Here is a 19974-nt window from a genome sequence, read left to right as displayed (position 1 = left end):
AAAATCCATTACCATTGGTCCCTCAACTTATCAAAATGTGTAGCTATAGTCCTTTTCATCAATTTTGTCAAAATTTTGTCAAAATAAGCTATGTTGGAATGACCATTTTTATAATTAGGGTCTCTCAACTCATCAAAGTGTATAATTATGGTTATTTTCGTCAACTATGTCAAAAAATTTGTCAAAACGAGTTATATTGTAAGGACCATTGCTACAATTGGATTAAAGTTAAAGGACTATTTCTCCACTTGAATTAAAGTTCAGGGACCAATGGTAATGGATTTTTAGTTGAGGGACCATAGCTGCACGTTTTGATAAGTTGAGGGACCAAAGGTAATTGATTTTTAGTTGAGGGACCATTGCTCCAATTGAGTTAAAGTTAAGGGACCATAGCTACAATTTACTCTAAATATATAAGTATATTCTCTTGCACATGAATTTAATCCCCATTTTTTTTAAGTTTTCCGTATAGTTATGGATAGTGTCACCTTATTTACATTTAAGTTCGATCTCGTCTTTTGTTAGATAGCTTAGATTATGTGTACATTCTCTTGCACTTGGATTTAATTTTCATTCGAATAAGTTTTTCGTTGCAAATATGAGTTAGGATGATTGAATATATCAATATGTCCACCTCATTTGTACTTATGTCGGAGTTATTTATTTCATGCTCATGATACTGCATTTGTTCTCTTAAACATAAATTCTATACGTACTTCTTTACGATTTTTAGGGTAATTATAAATTAAGCTGGTTGATTAAAGCAAATATGTAATATCAACGTACTTTACTTTGAGTAATTTAGAATACCGATGTATTTTTTTCAACGGAAGGAGAAAATCTTAACCCTTAAATGTAGATTTTCACGGATTTATTTACTTTCTCTCACTTCCAAAAATAAAAGATATATACACTTTCTTTTTCTCCTCTCTCTCTAAAACCCTCTCCAACTCGTTCTGTCTCTGTCTCTGTTTCTCGCTCTATATGATTACGTACAAATCAAGCGGAAACCACTGTATTTTCATTTCTTTACAGCCTCCTCCTCCTTCTCTCTACTATCTCTCTCTTTAGTTTCTAGGTTTTAGCTTCTTATATGCGGCGCTTCTCCGATGTCGTCGTCGTCGGCTTCCAAGGTCTGCTACAATCCTGAGTGCAAGGAGGTGAAATCGGAGTTTCCGAGAAAGGGCTGGCGGCTCCGGACCGGCGAGTACTCCGAGCTGTGCGATCGGTGCTAGTAAGTCAAGCATTTTCCATTCCATTTTATGTCTTGATTTTTTGAATTTCCATTTTTTGAACTGGTTCAGTGGCCTTTCTTTGTTTCTACTTACTGCTTCGTGCGACGTCGTTTGGGGTTTCGTTGATTGTTTTGAAATCGAGCTTAGGGTTTTAGGAGCGGGGTTTTGCGGGGGAATTTGCTAAATTTGGAGCATGTCGTGGCGTTATGCACAGCAAGATTGGGTTTTTTTTTTTTTGGAGGGTAGTTTGGGAACACCAGCATCTGCTCCGTTTTCTTCCGTTAGTCTTTCGAATTCGATTGAGGTGGATGAATAGCTTGGTTTCTGTTTAGTAAACTGCGTCGGAGCGGTCGTTTGTACCAGTACCGAGCTGCTTTGTGGAGTACGAGTGAAGAGCAACACTGTATTTAATTTAATTTAGGGGAAAAAAATGAAATGATTGTTTGAATGAATTGTTTCGTTGAATTCAGCGGATGATTTAATATGGTGTTCATGAAACTACAAGTGTGTAGCCTCGGTTTCGGGATTTTGTTTTTTGTCTTTATTGTTATGTTCAAATATAACTTTGCTAAGCCTTAACCCCCTGGTACTTATTTTCGGCGAATGCAAACCCGCAATGAAAACCATAAAGGAGTGAAACTACAAGATGGTTTAATTGGACAAATATGGAAGTTTCATGTGAGAGTTTGACAATTTGAGGCACGCAAATTTATCAAACTTCTGCAACATCTGTGGTAATGGGAAGCTTTTGTTTTTGAAGATTCATGCGGAAAAGGAATTTATAATTGACTGAAAATTATGAAGAAAAACTAAAGTTTAAACTGCTTGTTCCAATACTAGGCATATGGAACGTCTTCCCGTTGTGTAAATTTGCAGTCTTACTCAGGCGATGAATTTGTGTTGCTAGGTTTGCCCAAATTTTCAAGCTTCATTACCAGTTACCGAGTTAATTCCGATACAACTTTAATTACGGAAGCAGGGATGCATGGCTGTTGATTAATTTTAGAACACATTAGAATTTCAACAGGCTATGTCAAGGATTAAAATTGGACTACTTAGTGATTCATCAATATACTGAAAGATATCTCCCTTTTTTTTTTCCTTCTGTGATCTAAGTGTTGCTTATGAGGAAGGAAGATTCTGTGATACCTTTCATATGAATGCTGCTGGTTGGAGGTGCTGTGAGTCTTGTGGGAAGGTAAGTGGATAGTTTATCCATATTAATTTATATCCTGTATAGTCTAAACATTTTAATGTTAAAAAGAAAGTCGTACTGACTTTAGCTTTGAATTTCTTGTATAAATGTTGATATCTTTAGTCTTCCTTTGCAGCGGGTTCATTGTGGATGCATCGTTTCAAGTCACGCATTTACATTGTTGGATCCCGGAGGAATTGAGTGCATGACATGTGCTAGGAAAAATTATGTTATGGTATGGAGGTTTTCATCAAATAACTAAAATCATATGTTTCAATTGTCAATTTCTGCTACATCAACCTTTGTTTATTTTAGTATTTTCTTGAATGTACCAAAAACCATGCTATTCTGTTGTTAATCCAGACATCAAACCCTGCATGGCCAACATCTATGTTCTTCCATTCTCCTTTATCTGAGAGACTTAAGGACCTGTCTACCAAAAATTGGACTCAGTTGGCTGGATCTGGTCCTGTACCATGGAGGCAAGCACCCAGTTTATTCAATTCTTCTATTCCTTCATCTGAGTTGCATACAAGGGTGCCACATGAAGTTGATGGTTCAACTGGAATTAACAAACTTAATGCCAGCGAGAGAATATTTGTCTCCACCTTGGAAAAGAAGAAAGTTGAGGAATTTTCTGAAAGACTAATGAAAATAAACCTCACTATTGGCACACAACAAAGTCTTGAAAATGGGATTGGGAACCCTGGTAATGATTTTTTCATGACATTTAGCATATTGAGGAATATAATAGATATGCCAACTTTCCTTGCTTCTGCTCCATGCTGTAGAATGAAATCGGTAGTTGGTTGTTAAATTGTTGTGAACATTTTGCTGTAGGAAATAACATGGAGGAGAAAAGTAGTTCTTGTTTAAATATATCCCAGCAGTCTGCCTCTTTGAAGGAAGAACCGTCTACTCCACAGTTTGTACCTTATGGATCTGCAAGCGAAACAAACCCACAACTGGGGGTTTCTGGAACTAATTTGTGGCCAATCGCACCTTTGGCAAAGAATTATAATGGTAATAATGGAGTTGAATCATCTGGTGATACTCAGATCCGCAATGCAAGGCCTCGAGCAGATGCCCGAGGAAGAAATCAGTTACTTCCTCGGTACTGGCCTAGATTCACTGATCAAGAACTGCAGCATATATCTGGAGAGTATCCTTTAAGTCAATATAGTTTTTCCCTTTTCTCTAACATGACAGTGTTGTATATGCTTTATGTTATATTTCGTAAGGCTGTTTGTATAACGGTACTGCCTCTTCTTAAACCTTGTTGAGTCTTTATTCTTATGTACTGTACACCTTAACCATATCCAAGTAAAAATACTGTAATCACTCCACTATTCGAGAAAATGTTGAGTGCTAGTGATGCTGGACGGATTGGGCGTTTGGTGTTGCCAAAAAAATGTGCAGAGGTGCGTCTTGATGCTTTCTAAGCCTAACCTGGTATTTTGAGGCATAATGGAAAGAATCTTCCTTTCGAATTTGCCACAAAAGTTATAGGTTGACTTAGTTTTTTATTTCATATTCAATTAACATTCTGCCCCTACATGACAGGCCTACTTTCCTCCAATTTCTCAACCCGAAGGGTTACCTCTTAAAGTTCAGGATTCAAAAGGCAAGGAATGGATTTTTCAGTTTCGCTTCTGGCCCAACAATAATAGCAGAATGTATGTTTTGGAGGGGGTTACCCCTTGCATACAATCCATGCAATTACTGGCCGGTGACATAGGTAATGATATTACATCACTGGAGAAATTTCTGATGGATGTTCGGGTTCTTGCTTAAACTCGTCAAGGACTCTGCCAATACTCTTAAGAAGATTTTTTTATTATATTATTTAGGTATATATTTTTTAATTTGGTTCAGTGTTGCTAGTTTTCTGGATTCTTGCAGTATAAAGTTATTTTGGCTTTTGGATTTGATGCTCTCAATGTAAATTCTTGTTTTGATGCATCTCTCTTTTTCTCTCACTACGTACTACAATTAATTCATTCTGACTTTGTTCCCCCACTTTGGCACTGAAGAGTTTATTTTTTTTTATCAGTGACATTTAGTCGATTGGAACCAGAAGGGAAACTGGTTATGGGGTTCAGAAAGGCTTCAACTTCCCTACAATCTGATCAGGTTTTGCCCTGCTCAACATCCAGTTCCTGGTGAATTTATGTATTTTTTATTGGCAATATACAGGTGATTTTAGCGGCATGTATCCGGGATGCTGTTTTTGTTTTTGGGTTGTAAATATCGGATAATAGACACTGATATCAGACTATTTATACACTTCAATTAAGTTGCATGATTGGCTAATGGCATTTTTTTCTCTGAGTCTGCACTGGATTCACTCGACAAACTCTGTTGCATGCATTTACCTTATTTATATAGATCTTTGTATTTGGTTTTCTGTAAGGTTCATTACTTATGTTTCATTTTCTTTTACACTACAATGGTAGGAAAATGAGGCAAACAAGACAACCAACGGAGTTTCAGCCCATGCAGAAGTTAGCATAACATAAACTTTATCTGGTGAAGTTTCTTCAAATTTTTGTATAAAGAGTGCAGAATCACCTAGCTTTTTATCAATGAACCAGGTTGAAGTGGCAGATCCTAGCTCATGGTCTAATGTTGATAAGTCAGGTTACATAGCAAAAGAAGCACTGGCAGATAAATATTATATGCCTAAAAAAAGAAAGAACAGTAACTTGGGTTCTAAGAGTAAGCGTCTGAGAATTGAAAATGAAGACTTGATAGAACTGAAGGTTACATGGGAAGAAGCTCAAGGCCTGCTTCGCCCTCCTGCTAACCATGTTCCCACTGTTGTGGTGATTGAAGGCTTTGAGTTTGAGGAATATGAGGTACACAGTTCACGACTATTCCTTTTCCAGAAGGGTTCACGTCGCCCTTTGTTGCTCATGTTTTTTGCGTGTTCCTTCGCTCTGATGTGTCTGTTCATTCCCTTTCACCACAACTGTAGCATAAAGTTGTTTTCTAACAGTTGCAACTACTATTGTGCCCCATAAAAATTATGTGAGGTACAATAACATTTATATCTTGTCATGATGGAACTACACAGATAATACTTTATTTGGATGTTATTCTTTTGTACTGAGTTCCAAAACTCAGAAAGAAAATGATATTGAGTTATGGATTAACAAAAACTCAAAAAGAAAACAAATGCTAGATGAATCTCCACAAGCTTCTTTTATGTGGTCAATTCCAGAGTAACGCGTGGTAATATTATATGATATAATAATGTGTTCTTGAACTTGTAGAGATTTCTAGTCTGCCATTGATTCCTCTCTCTTCCTTCTGGATGGTTGGGTCTTTATCAAACTTATTTCAAGTTGTGATTACTTATATTCATTTTTGAGATGAACGTCAGGAGTGTGGTATTTAATGGGGGCTTCCCTCACCCATTTCCCAACTGTCCCCAGCCCCAAACCCCATGTCAACTGTTGAATCAAAACTTCCTCTCTTAGTGGGAAATATAGCTTGGCACTTAATAGGGAGTGTTACATCTTTCATTGCATCTTTGAAGTCTTTGGTGTGTTACGTTTTCTAACTATGGTATCTTGTTCAATATTGGGTTAGGACCCCTCCATTATCTATACTGACATCTACTATTTCAAATTGCAGGATGCTCCACTTCTTGGGAAGCCAACAATTTATGCGACGGGCAGAGCAGGGTAAGCCAATTTAGTGCTAAGATCTGTTTGTGAAGACTTCTATTTAGTTTTGTGTCCTGAACAAAAAAAAAAAAAAAAAAAAAAAAAAATCAATTACTTCTGCGTTACTTCTAAATGCTTTTGTTATTTTTGCATATTTATGACAAAAATTTATTGGTATTTGCTCTACCTAAGTGGGCTCGTTGATAAGTTTGTAGGTTAACATTTATTGGCTAACAAAATTGTGCCTCGGTGTGCTGCTGGGTGAAAATTTTCTGTTTTCTTTCCCATTTCTGGAATATTTTGAAGAGACTGAAAGGCACGTAATAAAATATCCACCAGATTCAAATGTTTTGTTCCGTTCTTGCTAGTGAAAGGATTCAGTGGGCTCAATGCGAAGATTGTTTCAAATGGCGCAAACTGCCTATCAATGCTCTTCTACCATCAAAGTGGACTTGTTCTGAGAATTCATGGGACCCTGAAAGGTAAATGAACAGTTTCCCTAATGTGTCACCTGAGATTGATATCAGCTCCAAGGCTGTGCACGTCGATAAACTGAATTTTTAATGTTTTGAAAAATATCCGCCAGATCTTTGTGTTCAGCAGCTCAAGAATTGACAACGGAACAGCTTCAAGATTTGCTACCCCGCTGTAACACAGGTATGAATTGCTGGAAACAATTATCATAATCCAGAGCTCATTGAGTCACGTGTCTTAAGAGAACAGCTTGGTTGTGGGCACTACATTTTCTTCTTTTTGACCTACCCATTTCTAAATGGTTATTTTTCTTTTCCTACATGCAAGTTTTTCTCTAACATTTACACGCGCACATCCTTCCAATTTATCAAATTTGCAATTGTTTGTTTTTTATTCTGATTGAGCAGTTGCTTCTAAGAAAATGAAGGCTGCTAAACAGGACCCCGATAACATTGAAGTACTGGAGGGGCTTGACACGCTCGCGAACCTAGCCATCTTGGGAGAGGGTGAGTCACTACCATCATCAGCTCAGGCCACCACAAAGCACCCCCGACATAGGCCTGGATGTTCATGTATTGTCTGCATCCAGCCCCCTAGTGGGAAGGGTCCTAAACACAAGCAAACATGCACCTGCAATGTGTGCTTAACAGTGAAGCGTCGCTTCCGTACATTAATGCTACGGCGCGAGAAGAAACAGTCAGATAAAGAAGCAGAAACTACACGGAAAAAGCAGCACAAGGGGCAATTACTGGTGGTTGATAAACCGGAGGATGACACCCTTTTATATTGTAACGCAGGAAGCAGTAGTCCAAACCAGAAAATAGAGATCCTTGAACTTTCCGATGATGACCTTAACCTGACGAAATCCTCAACTTCACCTTTTAAAGGCCAAATTGACCTGAATATCCAGCCGGAGCGGGAGGATGAACTGTCGCCTGGATCCGATTCAGGCGGCATGATGAAGTTGCTTCACGATGCCACAGCAAGGTATCTCAGGCAGCAGAGATTGTCAAGCTCTGGTGGTGGTGAAAAGTCATCAGGTAACGGGTCACCACGAGCTGCAAGTGAAGCAGGAGGGGGAGAACCCCTCAGCAACGGTGTAAACCTCGAAAGTAGCAATCATGATGGTGGCAACGACTGTCCTGCAACATTATCCATCACAGCATCAGCATCAATGACTGCTACGGGATAACATTAATACATCATTCCGTGCAACGATATGTAATACATCATTCCGTGCAACGATATGTAGGTCATCAGCAATGTAGGGCTGCTGTTCTGAACCGGAGATAGTTTTGCTGTACATTCATCAACACGGGCATCGCGCACCTCCACGTTTGTACATAAAGAGGTGGAAAGAAGGTAACTTCGTTGAGAAACTGTAATTTGATATGATGTTGTCCTCTCTTAAATCAATATAAACGGACACGAGAGCCGGATTTTTAATAGGGAAAGCGATGAATGTGACTGAATCGTGTGGCAGGTCGAGGCAACGCAGTTTCGTTTTAGTAGCTCACCTCGATACCTTGCAGTGAGATTTGGAGGGATGTAATGTGATTGATCTCTCTTTTTCCGTCACCTATTGTTTATTTTGCGTTTCTTGCTAGTAATTTTGTGCGATATCTCAATAACATATATTTTTTGCTAGCCGCAGCTAATTAGATACCTCGTCTCCGGTTTCCGTACCTTGTTTGAATCTTATTTCTGGAGATTATAGATTATAGTAGTTTAAAATATCGTTTTGGCAGTCTGTTTTTGTACGTTACAATTGAGAGGGATTACTTTTGCTTTTATTTTTTTATCCGATTATTAGTTTGAAACTCCTTTTTGTAGATTATAGAAGTTAAAAATATTGCGTATCAGTCTGTTTTTTGTACGTTAAAACTAACGGGGTAACTTAGCCATCTTTTTAGAGAACTTTAACGAAAAGCTCCTGGGACTGTTCACTTTAACGAAAAATCATATTTTTACTCTAAAAAATCAATCTTGGTACTATTCATTTTACCCTTTATTTTGTCTTTATCGATAAAACTCAAAGTTTTCAGGCTCTTTTAATTAGTTTTCTTTTTTTTTATCCGATTAGATTTTCTGTAATTAGATTGTTATCTTTGTAAGCTTGTTAAGGTTTACTTGTATTAGATATGTTTAGTCAGCAAATACAATGGTTAATTACAACTACTTGTTGCTAATCCATTTATAATTAGGGCAGGTTAATTATCCACAAATATCTTAATATCGAACTAGTGATAGGGAGGAGTATAAATTAGGGCAGGCTAATTATCCACAAATATCTTAAACCGAACTAGTGATAGGGAGGAGAGAAACGTACGACCAAGTCAACCAACAGATTAAGAGAATAGGATGATGCCACGTGTCAACTCAGGAGCTACTGTACAGCCATCGTTAAAACGGTATTATAGGTTAATTTGGCTGGTCCTTATTATGCAATTAATCCAAAACCTCTAATGCTAATAGCCTAATCCCACCCCACCACCCCCTCCTCACCAAAAATAAGGAAACTTCTTCTTTCGTCCATATCTTGGTGACAGCTTCTGCTTTTGTCACCTCCTCCTCCTTACGCACAATGTGGATGCAGAGGAGGTTGCAGAAGCCCGAAACCCCCATCCAATAGCACTTTTAAGAAAAGCACACTTCGATTAATTTAGCTTACTTGTTATACGCATATGGTTTCAACTTTACGTGCTTTTCTGTATTTTCACCAACATTAGAGAGAGAGAGAGAGAGAGAGAGAGAGAGAGAGAGAGAGAGAGAGAGAGAGATCCCCATAGAAAAGCAGTTTTTAAGAAAAGCACCTTTGATTGTACATAAGATCGAGGCAAGATGAACGACTTATTTTCGAGCTCGTTTAAGAAGTACACGGACCTGAACCAGCAGGCCTACCTCGACGACATGGAGGCCGGCAAGGAAAGTGTTAACCTCGACAAGTTCTTTGAAGACGTTGAGAACGTGAAGGAGGACATGAGGCAGGTCGAGAGGCTGTACAAGCAGCTGCAGGAAGCCAATGAGGAGAGCAAGACTGTGCACAATGCGAAAACCATGAAGGAACTCCGGACTCGAATGGACTTGGACGTCGAGCAGGTCCTCAAAAGGGTCAAAATCATCAAGGGAAAGCTCGAAGGTTTAGAGCGTTCGAACGCAGCGCACAGGAACCTTCCCGGGTGCGGCCCTGGATCCTCTGCTGATCGAACGAGGACCTCGGTGGTTAGTGGCTTGGGGAAGAAGTTAAAGGACATGATGGATGACTTTCAAGGGTTGAGAGCCAGGATGACAGCCGAGTACAAGGAAACAATAGAACGCAGGTATTTCACAATCACCGGAGAGAAAGCGAGCGAGGATACCATTGAAACTTTGATTTCGAGCGGAGAGAGTGAGAGTTTTCTGCAGAAGGCAATTCAGGAGCAGGGGAGAGGTCAGATTATGGACACCATATCCGAAATGCAAGAGAGACACGATGCTGTGAAGGAGATCGAGAAGAATTTGATCGAGCTGCATCAGATATTCTTGGACATGGCGGCCCTGGTCGAAGCTCAGGGCCATCAGCTCAACGACATCGAGAGCCACGTCATGCACGCGAGTTCTTTCGTGAGACGCGGCACTGATAACCTTCAGGTAGCCAAAGAACAGCAGAAGAAATCAAGGAAGTGGACATGCATTGCAATAATTCTTGGAATAGTCCTCATCATTCTCATCCTAATTCCAATTATATTACAAGTTTTGCCTCATATGAAATAGAAAGAGGGAAATGGGGGAGACTTTGTTCATAGTTAGATCTTACGGCGAGCTCAGAAGGAAGGAAGAAAGACTAGCGATTTTGACGCTCCTCTTTTGCTCTCCTGCACATTCATTTTGCAGTGCATACGGCTAAAAGTAGAGCGCCACAATCCCTACGCAAGAAAATATAACGGTTTGTTCTCGAGGGGTGCGGTTTCATGTCTCTCACATACACAATTGTGACACAAAAGTAGCAAAACTTGGAAATGGAAGTTTGTTCATTCACATTTGGGCATCCTCTAAGCTTTTAAATCTCTCGGGGCAACGGGACCGAAATGGCAGATGGTAAATGCATGGAATTCTCATGAAGTAACGAATCAGACATTTATTTGTAACCAATTTTATTCTGGTTTTATGAATGACATTGCATTTTTAACTACTTTTTCATTGCCCCATTCCCGCATTCTTACAATTTCTCCACGACTTAGGGCTCGAAAGTCGCTCGTTCGAAAGTATTTTTAAAATAACTAAAAGTGCTTTTAGAGAAAATATTTTTGGATTACAAAAGCACTTAAGTACTTCCAGCAAGAAGCACTAGTTATGCGTTTCTCGTAGAGAGTACTTCAAGTGTTTTTTCATGATTCACTTGCATTTTTACTAAGCATTGGTTCCAAAAACATTTTCACCAAAAACACTTTCAATCATTTTAAAAGCACATCTAAACCAGCACTCACATTTTAAGGCCGAACCTTTTTGAGTTTGATGAGCTATCGATTTGGTAATGCTTTCTCCTAAGAGCTTTTACTAGAAGCATGTTAAAATCCAAGCGCTTTATGAAAGAAGTTCCAAACTTCCAAGTGCTTTATGAAAGAAGCACAAAGCAGCGGAAGAACTTTTCGTTATCTAATTCTAAAAACGCACCCATCTCCTTCTAATCTTTAATAGAATTAGGCCACGGTTGGTGCACCAAACCAAAAGTAGTAGAGAAACTAATCATTTATACATCAAACAATTTACTTTCACAAAATGGCCATCAAACAATACACTTTTCACAAAATAGCCCGAATATTGAGCATTTCATTTCAATCAAGCCACCGAGATCATTTGCCATTAAAAATCAAGAAACTGAATTCAAGTGTAATTCCTACAATACAGTTTGGAAATCATATCTGGAATGATTGACACAAAATATCGACACTAAGCACAAAGTTCGGAACAGGCATTCACCAAAATATACACATATACGCTGCAGAAAAGTAGTAATCCGTCCAGTGGGGGTGTCAAGTACCATAATTCGGCAAAGCTGCCATAAACGAGTTGTAAGAGGACTCGAGATCAAAGTGAAGCTGCCTTGACTGCTGCTCCGTCAACTCATCAGCTGCTCCCATCTTCGACAGCCTTGCAATCCATTCCTTCAACTTCACCTTTCCCAAAAAGTCCGGTGGCAGAAAGGTTAACTTCCCAAGGGACGTTGAGAGGTCTGAGAGCAGCGGGTGCACCTGATCAACTGCCACCATGTTCAGCTTCAAGGAGTCCATTGCGGTGATGAAATTCTGTGTGCACTCTGCCACAGCAGCAGCTGAGGAAGTCATGGAGGAAGCTGCAGCAGCCCGGTGCTCCACTGTGGCAGGCACCCCTGAGGTCACAAGGCGGTTTATAGCTGCTGGGCAGTCCATCTTGTATGTATCTGCAAACCGCTCGATGCTCGGGATGGTGTCCTTAAGCGTGGATGCCAATGTCTTAAAGTGGGCAATGAGTTTTTGGCATTCAGTCTCATACGCAGAAGAAGTGATCACATCCCGAACATACGCCTTTTCAAGCTTCTCAGTGGTCTTGATAATGGCGTATAGTTCGGCAAAACTATCATACATTTCTCTTTCACGCTTGTCATTGGCCAACTTGACCTCCATTTTACTGATGTATGTGAAAGAAGAGTATCAGGTGTGCGTGTGTAGGTGGAGGATTGGAGAAGAGAACGGGACACGCGCAAAGGAGAGAAAGAACCTTATTCACTGCAGAATGAATTGCATACAGAGAAAACATAAGTATGAGAACTTATCCCCTCAATTGACAACCCGCAAAAGAAACGAAAGATCTCAGCATCCACAAAAATCAACACAATTAAAAGGCTTTGGAAGAAAAAATTTCAATCCCTCATATCAATGAAGTCTGCTGCAACATTCAGCTTTACTAAGAACAATGATAATTTCTTTTCGTACCTTTTCGGCCCGGGAACAAAGATGATTCTCATAACCTAGCATTCTATAACTTTGATCCAGATTTTGGGAAACCAATATACAGGAAAATACATTATCTTCATAAGTAAGAAGCAGATTGGAACAATGGAATTAGCAAAAAGCACAAAAAGCCCCAGCTCAAAACCCAAATTTTTTTCTAAATCTCAACCTAGATATGAACATTTCAGCTGAAACCTAAACCCCAGACAGGCACAAATGTTCAATTCTTATAGAAAATTTACAGAAATTTAAAGAACGACAAACCCAGCAAAACAAAATCCAAACATATCGAAAATTAGTAAGAGAAACACAAACCCGAAAGCAAATCAGCCTCTCACACTAAGCAAACACGGCAGCAGCCATGGACGCCCATGGCCCTTTCATCTCAGGAGGCCATGACCGACGACGGAATAACCAAAAACACCAAAGAACACGCAGATTCCAAACAAACCCAAATCCAGAAATTGAAATTCCGAATTGAAAATTCAAATTGGGGGCGCTCCGAGATTTTACCTAAATAGCAGCTCGGATGGGGAAAAGTTGAGAACTTTGTTCTGCTGCAGCTGGGTTCGAGTGGGTGAGATTTAGAAATAAAAAATTGAAAAAAATATTAAAGGAAAAATCGAGGGAGGGGCCGTGCCAGGGAGTATTTGTATATCGAGAAGAAGAGGAGAGAGAAAGTCTGATGTTACGACACACAGAGGAGAGAGAGAGAGAGAGAGAGAGAGAGAGAGAGAGAGAAGAGACGAGGAGAGAGAGAGAGAGAAGAGAAGAGGAGAGAGAGAGGGAGAGGGGTTGCGTGCGCGTAGCGTATATGATTGCTGCTGCTTACGGTGTAGCAGTTGGAAAGCGACAAGGCCTTCCTTCCCTTCTTTTTCTCCGTTCTCAGACCGCGTTATTTTACGTCACTCACGCCAAAATATTATCATCATGGGCTTTTTAGGCCCACTTATAGATTTATGGGCTTGGGTTTCATGGCCCACCAGTACTTGTGCTCTTTACTAAGGCACAAGGGCTTCTTTGGGAAACTACTATGTCGAAAAAAAGTGCTTTCTATTAACGAATAGCTTTTTTGACTCACATAAGCGCTTTTTAAAAAAGCAATTGTCAGATACTCCTTCATAAAACACTTTCAGATTTTTCCATGAAAATTTTGAATTTTTAACAAATACTTCAATGAGGTTTTAGTCGAAATATTGATAAATTCCGCATACTTAAGGCTGTTTGGATAATGATTTTGAAGAATTAAAAGCGCTTCCGCACTTTCATCAAACTGTTGCAAGTTAAACTAAAGATTGTATCTCGTCCGTCCATTTTAATCAAACTGTTCTTATTAAAATGTGTATTTAGTAAAGTGAATTAGATAAAAAAAATTTCCGATTCCCGGTTACAAAAAGATTCCGATCCGTTCGCGGATTCCAACCCTCACACAATTTGATACATTTAGGGTTTTATTCGACCCCAAAATCCCAGTCTATGCAACATTGAAACTTCAAAATCCCAAAAAATTCGAACTTCCCCGCGTTGTTTCGGTAGGGTTTAGGGTTTTTCCAGGCATTACCAACTCCTACCACTGCCAATTCACTTCCCCATGGCGATTTCTCAGGAGTTGTACCCATCGCAAGACGACCTCCTCTACGAAGAGGAGCTTCTCCGCAACCCCTTCAGCCTGAAGCTATGGTGGCGCTACCTAATCGCTCGAGCCGAATCTCCGTTCAAAAAGCGCTTCATAATCTACGAGCGAGCCCTCAAGGCTCTGCCCGGAAGCTACAAGCTCTGGTACGCTTACCTCCGCGAACGGCTCGAGCTCGTTCGGAACTTGCCCATCACTCACTCGCAGTACGAAACCCTAATTAACACGTTTGAACGAGCTCTGGTGACGATGCACAAGATGCCCAGGATTTGGATTATGTACTTGCAGACTCTGACGGAGCAGAAATTGGTCACCAAGACCCGCCGGACCTTCGACAGAGCGCTGTGTGCACTTCCTGTGACGCAGCACGACCGCATTTGGGAGCCCTACCTGATGTTTGTTAGCCAAAAGGGCATCCCAATCGAGACCTCGCTTCGGGTTTATCGCAGGTATTTGAAATATGACCCTACCCATATTGAAGATTTCATCGAGTTCTTGATTAATTCTAGTCTTTGGCAAGAGGCTGCCGAGAGGCTCGCTTCGGTGTTGAATGATGATAAGTTTTACTCAATAAAGGGGAAAACGAAACATAGGCTGTGGTTGGAATTGTGTGATTTGCTTACTAAGCATGCCACTGAGGTTTCAGGCCTCAATGTAGACGCTATAATTAGAGGTGGGATTAGGAAGTTTACGGACGAGGTGGGTCGGTTGTGGACCTCTCTTGCGGACTATTACATTAGGAGGAATTTGCACGAGAAGGCGAGGGATATATTCGAGGAAGGTATGACTACTGTGGTAACGGTGAGAGATTTTAGTGTGATTTTTGATTCGTATGCTCATTTTGAAGAGATTGTGCTTGCTCATAAGATGGAAACTGCTGATTTGAGTGATGAGGAGGAGGACGAAGAAAATGGGGTGGCAGAGGATAGAAATGAGGAGGAAGAAGATCTTCGATTGGACATTAACTTGTCTGTGGCTGAGCTTGAGAAGAAAATGCTTGATGGGTTTTGGCTACATGATGATAAGGATGTAGATTTGAGATTAGCTCGATTGGACCATCTCATGGATAGAAGACCTATACTGGCAAATAGTGTTCTTTTGCGACAAAATCCTCATAATGTAGAGCAGTGGCACCGGAGAGTGAAGCTATACGAGGGCAATCCCACAAAGCAGATACTTACATACACTGAGGCTGTGAGGACAATTGATCCAATGAAAGCAGTTGGGAAGCCTCACACATTGTGGGTTGCTTTTGCTAAGTTGTACGAGAACCACAATGATATTGTCAATGCTAGAGTGATTTTTGATAAAGCAGTGCAGGTGAATTACAAGACCGTGGATAATTTGGCTAGTCTTTGGTGTGAGTGGGCAGAAATGGAACTGAGGCATAAGAATTTCAAAGGAGCACTGGAACTGATGAGGCGGGCTACTGCAGAGCCATCTGTTGAGGTGAAACGAAGAGGTAATGTTCATCCTTCTTTGGTTTGTTGGATAATTTTGTATGTGTTGGAAGTTCATATAAAAACTTTAGAGAGCTTTCTATTCACTTATTATTCTGTTTCAATAAATCTCAAACATAGATACACTTCCAGAAATACCCTGCACCTGGTATCTTGCCTGTACCTCTTATGCTGCTTAATTTTGTATCTACTTTGGAACCAGAATTTTGTTTCCAATTTGAAGATCACCTTGATTCGCTTTGATTTGTTTGGCATTGTCTCTATTATTATTATTATATTGTTATTCCAAATACCGTTTTCAAGACCTATAATTCTGCCGGACTTCCAAGCACCTTCGCAAATGTAATTATATTAAAAGAAATATGCCTCTATGCCCTATTCAGTTTCCATATTCTTGTCTTTTTTCTTTTCCATTCTTATTTCGCTTTTTGTCAGGCATTTTTTTTGTTTGGTTTGATCCTGTGTGTGCTCTAGTCTTTGGTTTGTAACAGCCCCCATCCATCGAGTTGTGACCTTTCTATTATTATTTTTTTATTAAATATTATTTTATTTTAATTGTTGAAAAGAAAAGGAAGTTAAATAGTTAGGTTAGTCATATGGATTATGTGGGAGCTTTAACTAAACTTTGGACTCTTGGCTTGTGCTCTTGCAGTGGCTGCTGATGGGAATGCGCCAGTTCAGATGAAGCTGCATAAATGCTTGAGAATTTGGGCATTTTATGTAGACTTGGAGGAGAGCCTGGGTAAATTAGAGTCCACTCGAGCTGTTTACGAGAGGATATTGGATTTGAAAATAGCTACACCACAGATCATAATCAATTATGCATCGCTTCTTGAGGTATGGCATTACACCTGTTGCTCTTTTCTTGGCAAATTCACCTTTAAGTATCTTACGTTTATAATTTTACTGCACAGGAGCATAAATACTTTGAAGATGCATTCAAGGTTTATCAAAAAGGTACTAAGATATTCAAGTATCCACATGTCAAAGACATATGGATTACATATCTTTCCAAATTTGTAAAGAGATATGGGAAGAAAGAACTGGAACGCGCAAGAGAGCTATTTGAGGAGGCTGTTCAAGCGGTACGGGCCTTCTGTCCCTTTAGATTTTATGGAATACTCTGGATATATAAGTTACTGTGGTATTTTTAAAGCACTAAAAAATTTTATGTCGCATTCCTTTTCAACATTTTTTACTTTGGTTCATGATTGTGTTCATATTTGATTAGCAATCATATGGTTCATTTTTATAGATTCTGTCTTATCATATTGTTCTTGTGTCATACTATCCATTTTTAAAGGGAAACTCGACAAGCCATTGAGTTATAATTAAGGTTAATTTATTTTGTTTTATTGTATTCTATTTATTTATTTTTTATGTCTGCATGTGGTTTACTTTTCATTGACTATCAATGGGGGCCTGCATCTTGGTGTCTTCTTACTTACTGTGATTATATATGTGCACTCTGTCATCTAGTGAATGGAATATAACATGAATATTGTTACCCAAGTTGCTTTTGAAGTGCGTAAGGACCTTCTCTTGGTCCAGCTGTCCAAAGTTTCTCACAATTGATTGCACGGAGCCTTTACGTTTTTCATTTCAAGAGTTCTTCTTCTAGTTTACGGGTGTTCTGTATATCACCACTCTGTTTGTGTGTATAAATTTGTGTGGGTTTCGTATTTTTTGAAATCATTTCAGGTTTGAGTTCAATATGCTAGAATGTTGCCCTTTTGGTTGTTATTTATCTTATACGAACCTTAACATGGTCTATCAGGCTCCTGCCGATGCAAAGAAACCTTTGTATCTTCAATATGCAAAGCTGGAGGAGGATTATGGTCTATCAAAGCGGGCAATGAAGGTCTATGATGAAGCAACTAAGGCTGTTCCAAACCATGAGAAACTGGGCATGTATGAAATCTACATTGCTCGTGCTACAGAGATATTTGGCGTCCCGAAGACGAGGGAAATATACCAGCAGGCCATAGACTCTGGTCTTCCAGACAAAGATGTGAAGACAATGTGTTTAAAGTTTGCTGAGCTTGAGAAGAGTTTGGGAGAAATCGATCGTGCTCGGGCAGTGTATACATATGCTTCACAGTTTTCAGATCCACGATCTGATGTGGACTTCTGGAACAAATGGCATGAGTTTGAGGTCCAACACGGAAATGAAGATACCTTTCGAGAGATGCTTCGAATTAAACGAAGTGTTTCTGCAAGCTATAGCCAGGTAAGCTCATTAGTTCTATATCTGTTTTTGTCTAAAACGTTTATTACTTTCATTTTTTTTCCTCCAGCAAATTAGGTAGGTGTTTTAACTTTTATTAGGGTCTCAGTGAAAGGGTTCCTGAATTGCTCATTTAAATTCCCATTTTTTCCCGTTCTTCAGACCCATTTTATTCTACCCGAGTATATGATGCAAAAGGATCAGAAGCTGTACATAGACGAGGCAAAAGACCAGCTGAAACAGGCTGGAGTCCCCGAAGATGAAATGGCTGCTCTAGAGAGGCAGTTGGCACCGGTGGCCAACGATACTACCACTAAAGATAGCAGTAGAATAGGCTTTGTGAGTGCAGGAGCAATTCAGCAGACTGACGGAGGGATCAAAGTTGCTACAAATCCTGAAGACATTGAGCTACCAGAAGAAAACGATTCAGAAGACGATGAAAGGGTTGAAATTCAAATTGCACAGAAGGAGGTCCCGGATGCTGTTTTTGGAGAGTTGGCTAACAAGAGAAAGGAGGCCGAAAAAGATGAGGGCGGAGATGCTGATACCAAGGACAATGACAGCCGCCTTGGTGCCCTTGAGAGAATAAAAAGGCTAAAACGAGGTGCCTGATTTACTAGCAGTTTTGACGCGTATGTTCACCAACACCGTATTCAGGTTTCTTTTTCTCCCCTTTGCCATTGCATCTGGCCTGTATATTTGAAGAAAATAGCTGCATCTCTCGGTTCGCTTGCTCAGTGGTCCTGAGTGATCGAATCCGAAATAGACGACTTGAGAACCAAAAAATAGGAAAGAGACGACTTGTTTGCATCTCTCGAAAGAGGTTAGCTTGAAAGAAGTATTTAGCATAACCTTACACTATTGATTTTGGGGTGTGCTATCCACACATTCCTTTTTACTTCTCACACACCCCTTGTTAATTTCTGTCCGTTGATCTTCTTCAATTCATCCGATCCGATGATCGAAATTCAAAAAGGTATGAGAGAAGTAAAAAGGGGTGTGTGGATATCACATCCCTTGATTTTGATGTCCCTAAGTACTAACTGAAAAGGCTGGCTGCTATATCAATTTAGAAACTCTCCGGTTCGATTCTTTCTTGGGCCATCTCCAACCGAAATGGCTAAATATAGTTCCATTCAGAGTTATAGCTATGCAAAATATTATTTTTAAATGAACAATGTCAGACCATAGTCATATACCATCTCCAACCGAAGGGGTTAAATGTAGCCTCTTCAATAATTTATTAGTTTTAAGGTTATAATTTAAATTTATTAGTTAATATAATTGAATTACCTTTTTTTGGATGTTTTCAAATCTAGTTGTTAAATTTGAATCAATTATCGCAATTGAGGGGCTGGACCCCAAAAAAGGGGCTAAGACCATCTCCAAATAAGATGTCAAATTTTGAACATAAAATTTAAATTTTGACAGCTTATGTGGCACTTTGACATCTTTTAAAGTTTTGTTCTCCAATTGATATGTCAAATTAAATTATTATTTTATAAAATAAATTATTAAACTAATTAAAATTTAATAAATGACATTTAAAGTTTAATCAGTAATTTGTTCACCTTTCTTGCTTGAAAATAAGAAGAAAAAAAAGGATAATTGCATCAGCCAACTCAACATTAATTATAAATAAATTATTAAACTAATTAAAAATTAATAAAATACATTTAATAATTAATAATATAAAAAAATTGAAGCTGCTGTCAAATTTGACAGCAACCTCTTTTGATGCCAATCCATATCATCGTCACATAGGATTTGACACTTTGGTTGGAGAATATTAGTGTGGACTTTTTTTTACTGTTATAGCTGATGTGTACATTTTGGCATCTCCTTTGGAAATGCTCTAAGAGGTGGGTTACATTTGGCCAAATAATAGCCTGGTGGGTTCTATAGAATTATAGTCTAACCTTTGGTTGGATATGAGTTTTTGAACAAATCAAGTTATTTTTTTGGCTTTTGGACATTTAGCCCTCTTCATTGGAGATGACGTAATGTAACATTCTTATAACTTGCGTCTACATGATTTTACGTCACAAGAAATTCTAAGATCATACACCTGTACCACATCAGGCCAACCCCAATTAGGTCTCAGCCGAGT

General features: G+C 39.3%; 4 protein-coding genes across 6 annotated transcripts; 3 read left to right on the top strand and 1 right to left on the bottom strand.

Moving 5' to 3' along the window:
• Positions 1–928: 928 nt before the first annotated feature.
• Positions 929–8153, top strand: LOC126587027 (B3 domain-containing protein Os07g0563300-like). Of its 2 annotated transcripts, XR_007610962.1 has the most exons (15): positions 929–1234; positions 2352–2433; positions 2567–2665; positions 2794–3139; positions 3271–3592; positions 3755–3851; positions 3994–4168; positions 4484–4563; positions 4887–4934; positions 5025–5288; positions 6070–6119; positions 6470–6583; positions 6688–6758; positions 6983–7937; positions 8059–8153. XR_007610962.1 is itself a non-coding variant. In XM_050251997.1 (14 exons), the coding sequence occupies exons 1-14, from the start codon at positions 1110–1112 to the stop codon at positions 7765–7767; spliced, it is 2658 nt and encodes an 885-aa protein (XP_050107954.1). In that variant the 5' UTR covers positions 929–1109; the 3' UTR covers positions 7768–8153. The 2 variants fall into 2 exon arrangements, 1 of the variants encoding a protein (XP_050107954.1); XM_050251997.1 differs by having other exon boundaries at positions 6983–8153.
• Positions 8154–8699: 546 nt separating this feature from the next.
• Positions 8700–10746, top strand: LOC126587034 (syntaxin-124-like). The gene has a single exon (XM_050252012.1). The coding sequence runs from the start codon at positions 9417–9419 to the stop codon at positions 10326–10328; it is 912 nt and encodes a 303-aa protein (XP_050107969.1). The 5' UTR covers positions 8700–9416; the 3' UTR covers positions 10329–10746.
• Positions 10747–11353: 607 nt separating this feature from the next.
• On the bottom strand, positions 11354–13345 carry LOC126587036 (vacuolar protein sorting-associated protein 28 homolog 1). 2 transcript variants are annotated; one of them, XM_050252015.1, is made up of 2 exons: positions 12860–13345; positions 11354–12319 (listed from the first exon to the last, which is right to left on the bottom strand). In XM_050252015.1, exon 2 carries the CDS (start codon positions 12215–12217, stop codon positions 11588–11590), a length of 630 nt encoding a protein of 209 aa, XP_050107972.1. In that variant the 5' UTR covers positions 12218–12319; positions 12860–13345; the 3' UTR covers positions 11354–11587. The 2 variants fall into 2 exon arrangements, with proteins under 2 accessions (XP_050107972.1, XP_050107971.1); XM_050252014.1 differs by having other exon boundaries at positions 13058–13344.
• A 568-nt stretch (positions 13346–13913) lies between these two features.
• LOC126587026 (uncharacterized) lies at positions 13914–18769 on the top strand. Its single transcript, XM_050251996.1, has 5 exons — positions 13914–15639; positions 16290–16474; positions 16552–16722; positions 17415–17867; positions 18027–18769. Exons 1-5 carry the CDS (start codon positions 14136–14138, stop codon positions 18474–18476), a joined length of 2763 nt encoding a protein of 920 aa, XP_050107953.1. The 5' UTR covers positions 13914–14135; the 3' UTR covers positions 18477–18769.
• Positions 18770–19974: the final 1205 nt, after the last annotated feature.

Source organism: Malus sylvestris, chromosome 10 (assembly GCF_916048215.2).
Source record: "Malus sylvestris chromosome 10, drMalSylv7.2, whole genome shotgun sequence".
In the NCBI taxonomy this organism is placed as follows: Eukaryota; Viridiplantae; Streptophyta; class Magnoliopsida; order Rosales; family Rosaceae; genus Malus; species Malus sylvestris.
Note: the sequence above shows the minus strand (reverse complement) of the source record. Positions and strands in the feature narration are given on the sequence as shown.

Excerpts from the sequence above, each read along its gene's own strand:
- LOC126587036 (XM_050252015.1), bottom strand. The coding sequence starts at position 12,217 with ATGGAGGTCAAGTTGGCCAATGACAAGCGTGAAAGAGAAATGTATGAT.
- LOC126587027 (XM_050251997.1), top strand. The coding sequence starts at position 1,110 with ATGTCGTCGTCGTCGGCTTCCAAGGTCTGCTACAATCCTGAGTGCAAG. Across the intron at positions 2,434-2,566 it reads GCTGTGAGTCTTGTGGGAAG|CGGGTTCATTGTGGATGCAT; the intron begins GTAAGTGGATAG and ends CTTCCTTTGCAG. Across the intron at positions 6,120-6,469 it reads TATGCGACGGGCAGAGCAGG|TGAAAGGATTCAGTGGGCTC; the intron begins GTAAGCCAATTT and ends CGTTCTTGCTAG.
- LOC126587026 (XM_050251996.1), top strand. The coding sequence starts at position 14,136 with ATGGCGATTTCTCAGGAGTTGTACCCATCGCAAGACGACCTCCTCTAC. Across the intron at positions 16,723-17,414 it reads TTGAGGAGGCTGTTCAAGCG|GCTCCTGCCGATGCAAAGAA; the intron begins GTACGGGCCTTC and ends ATGGTCTATCAG. Across the intron at positions 17,868-18,026 it reads TTTCTGCAAGCTATAGCCAG|ACCCATTTTATTCTACCCGA; the intron begins GTAAGCTCATTA and ends CCCGTTCTTCAG.
- LOC126587034 (XM_050252012.1), top strand. The coding sequence starts at position 9,417 with ATGAACGACTTATTTTCGAGCTCGTTTAAGAAGTACACGGACCTGAAC.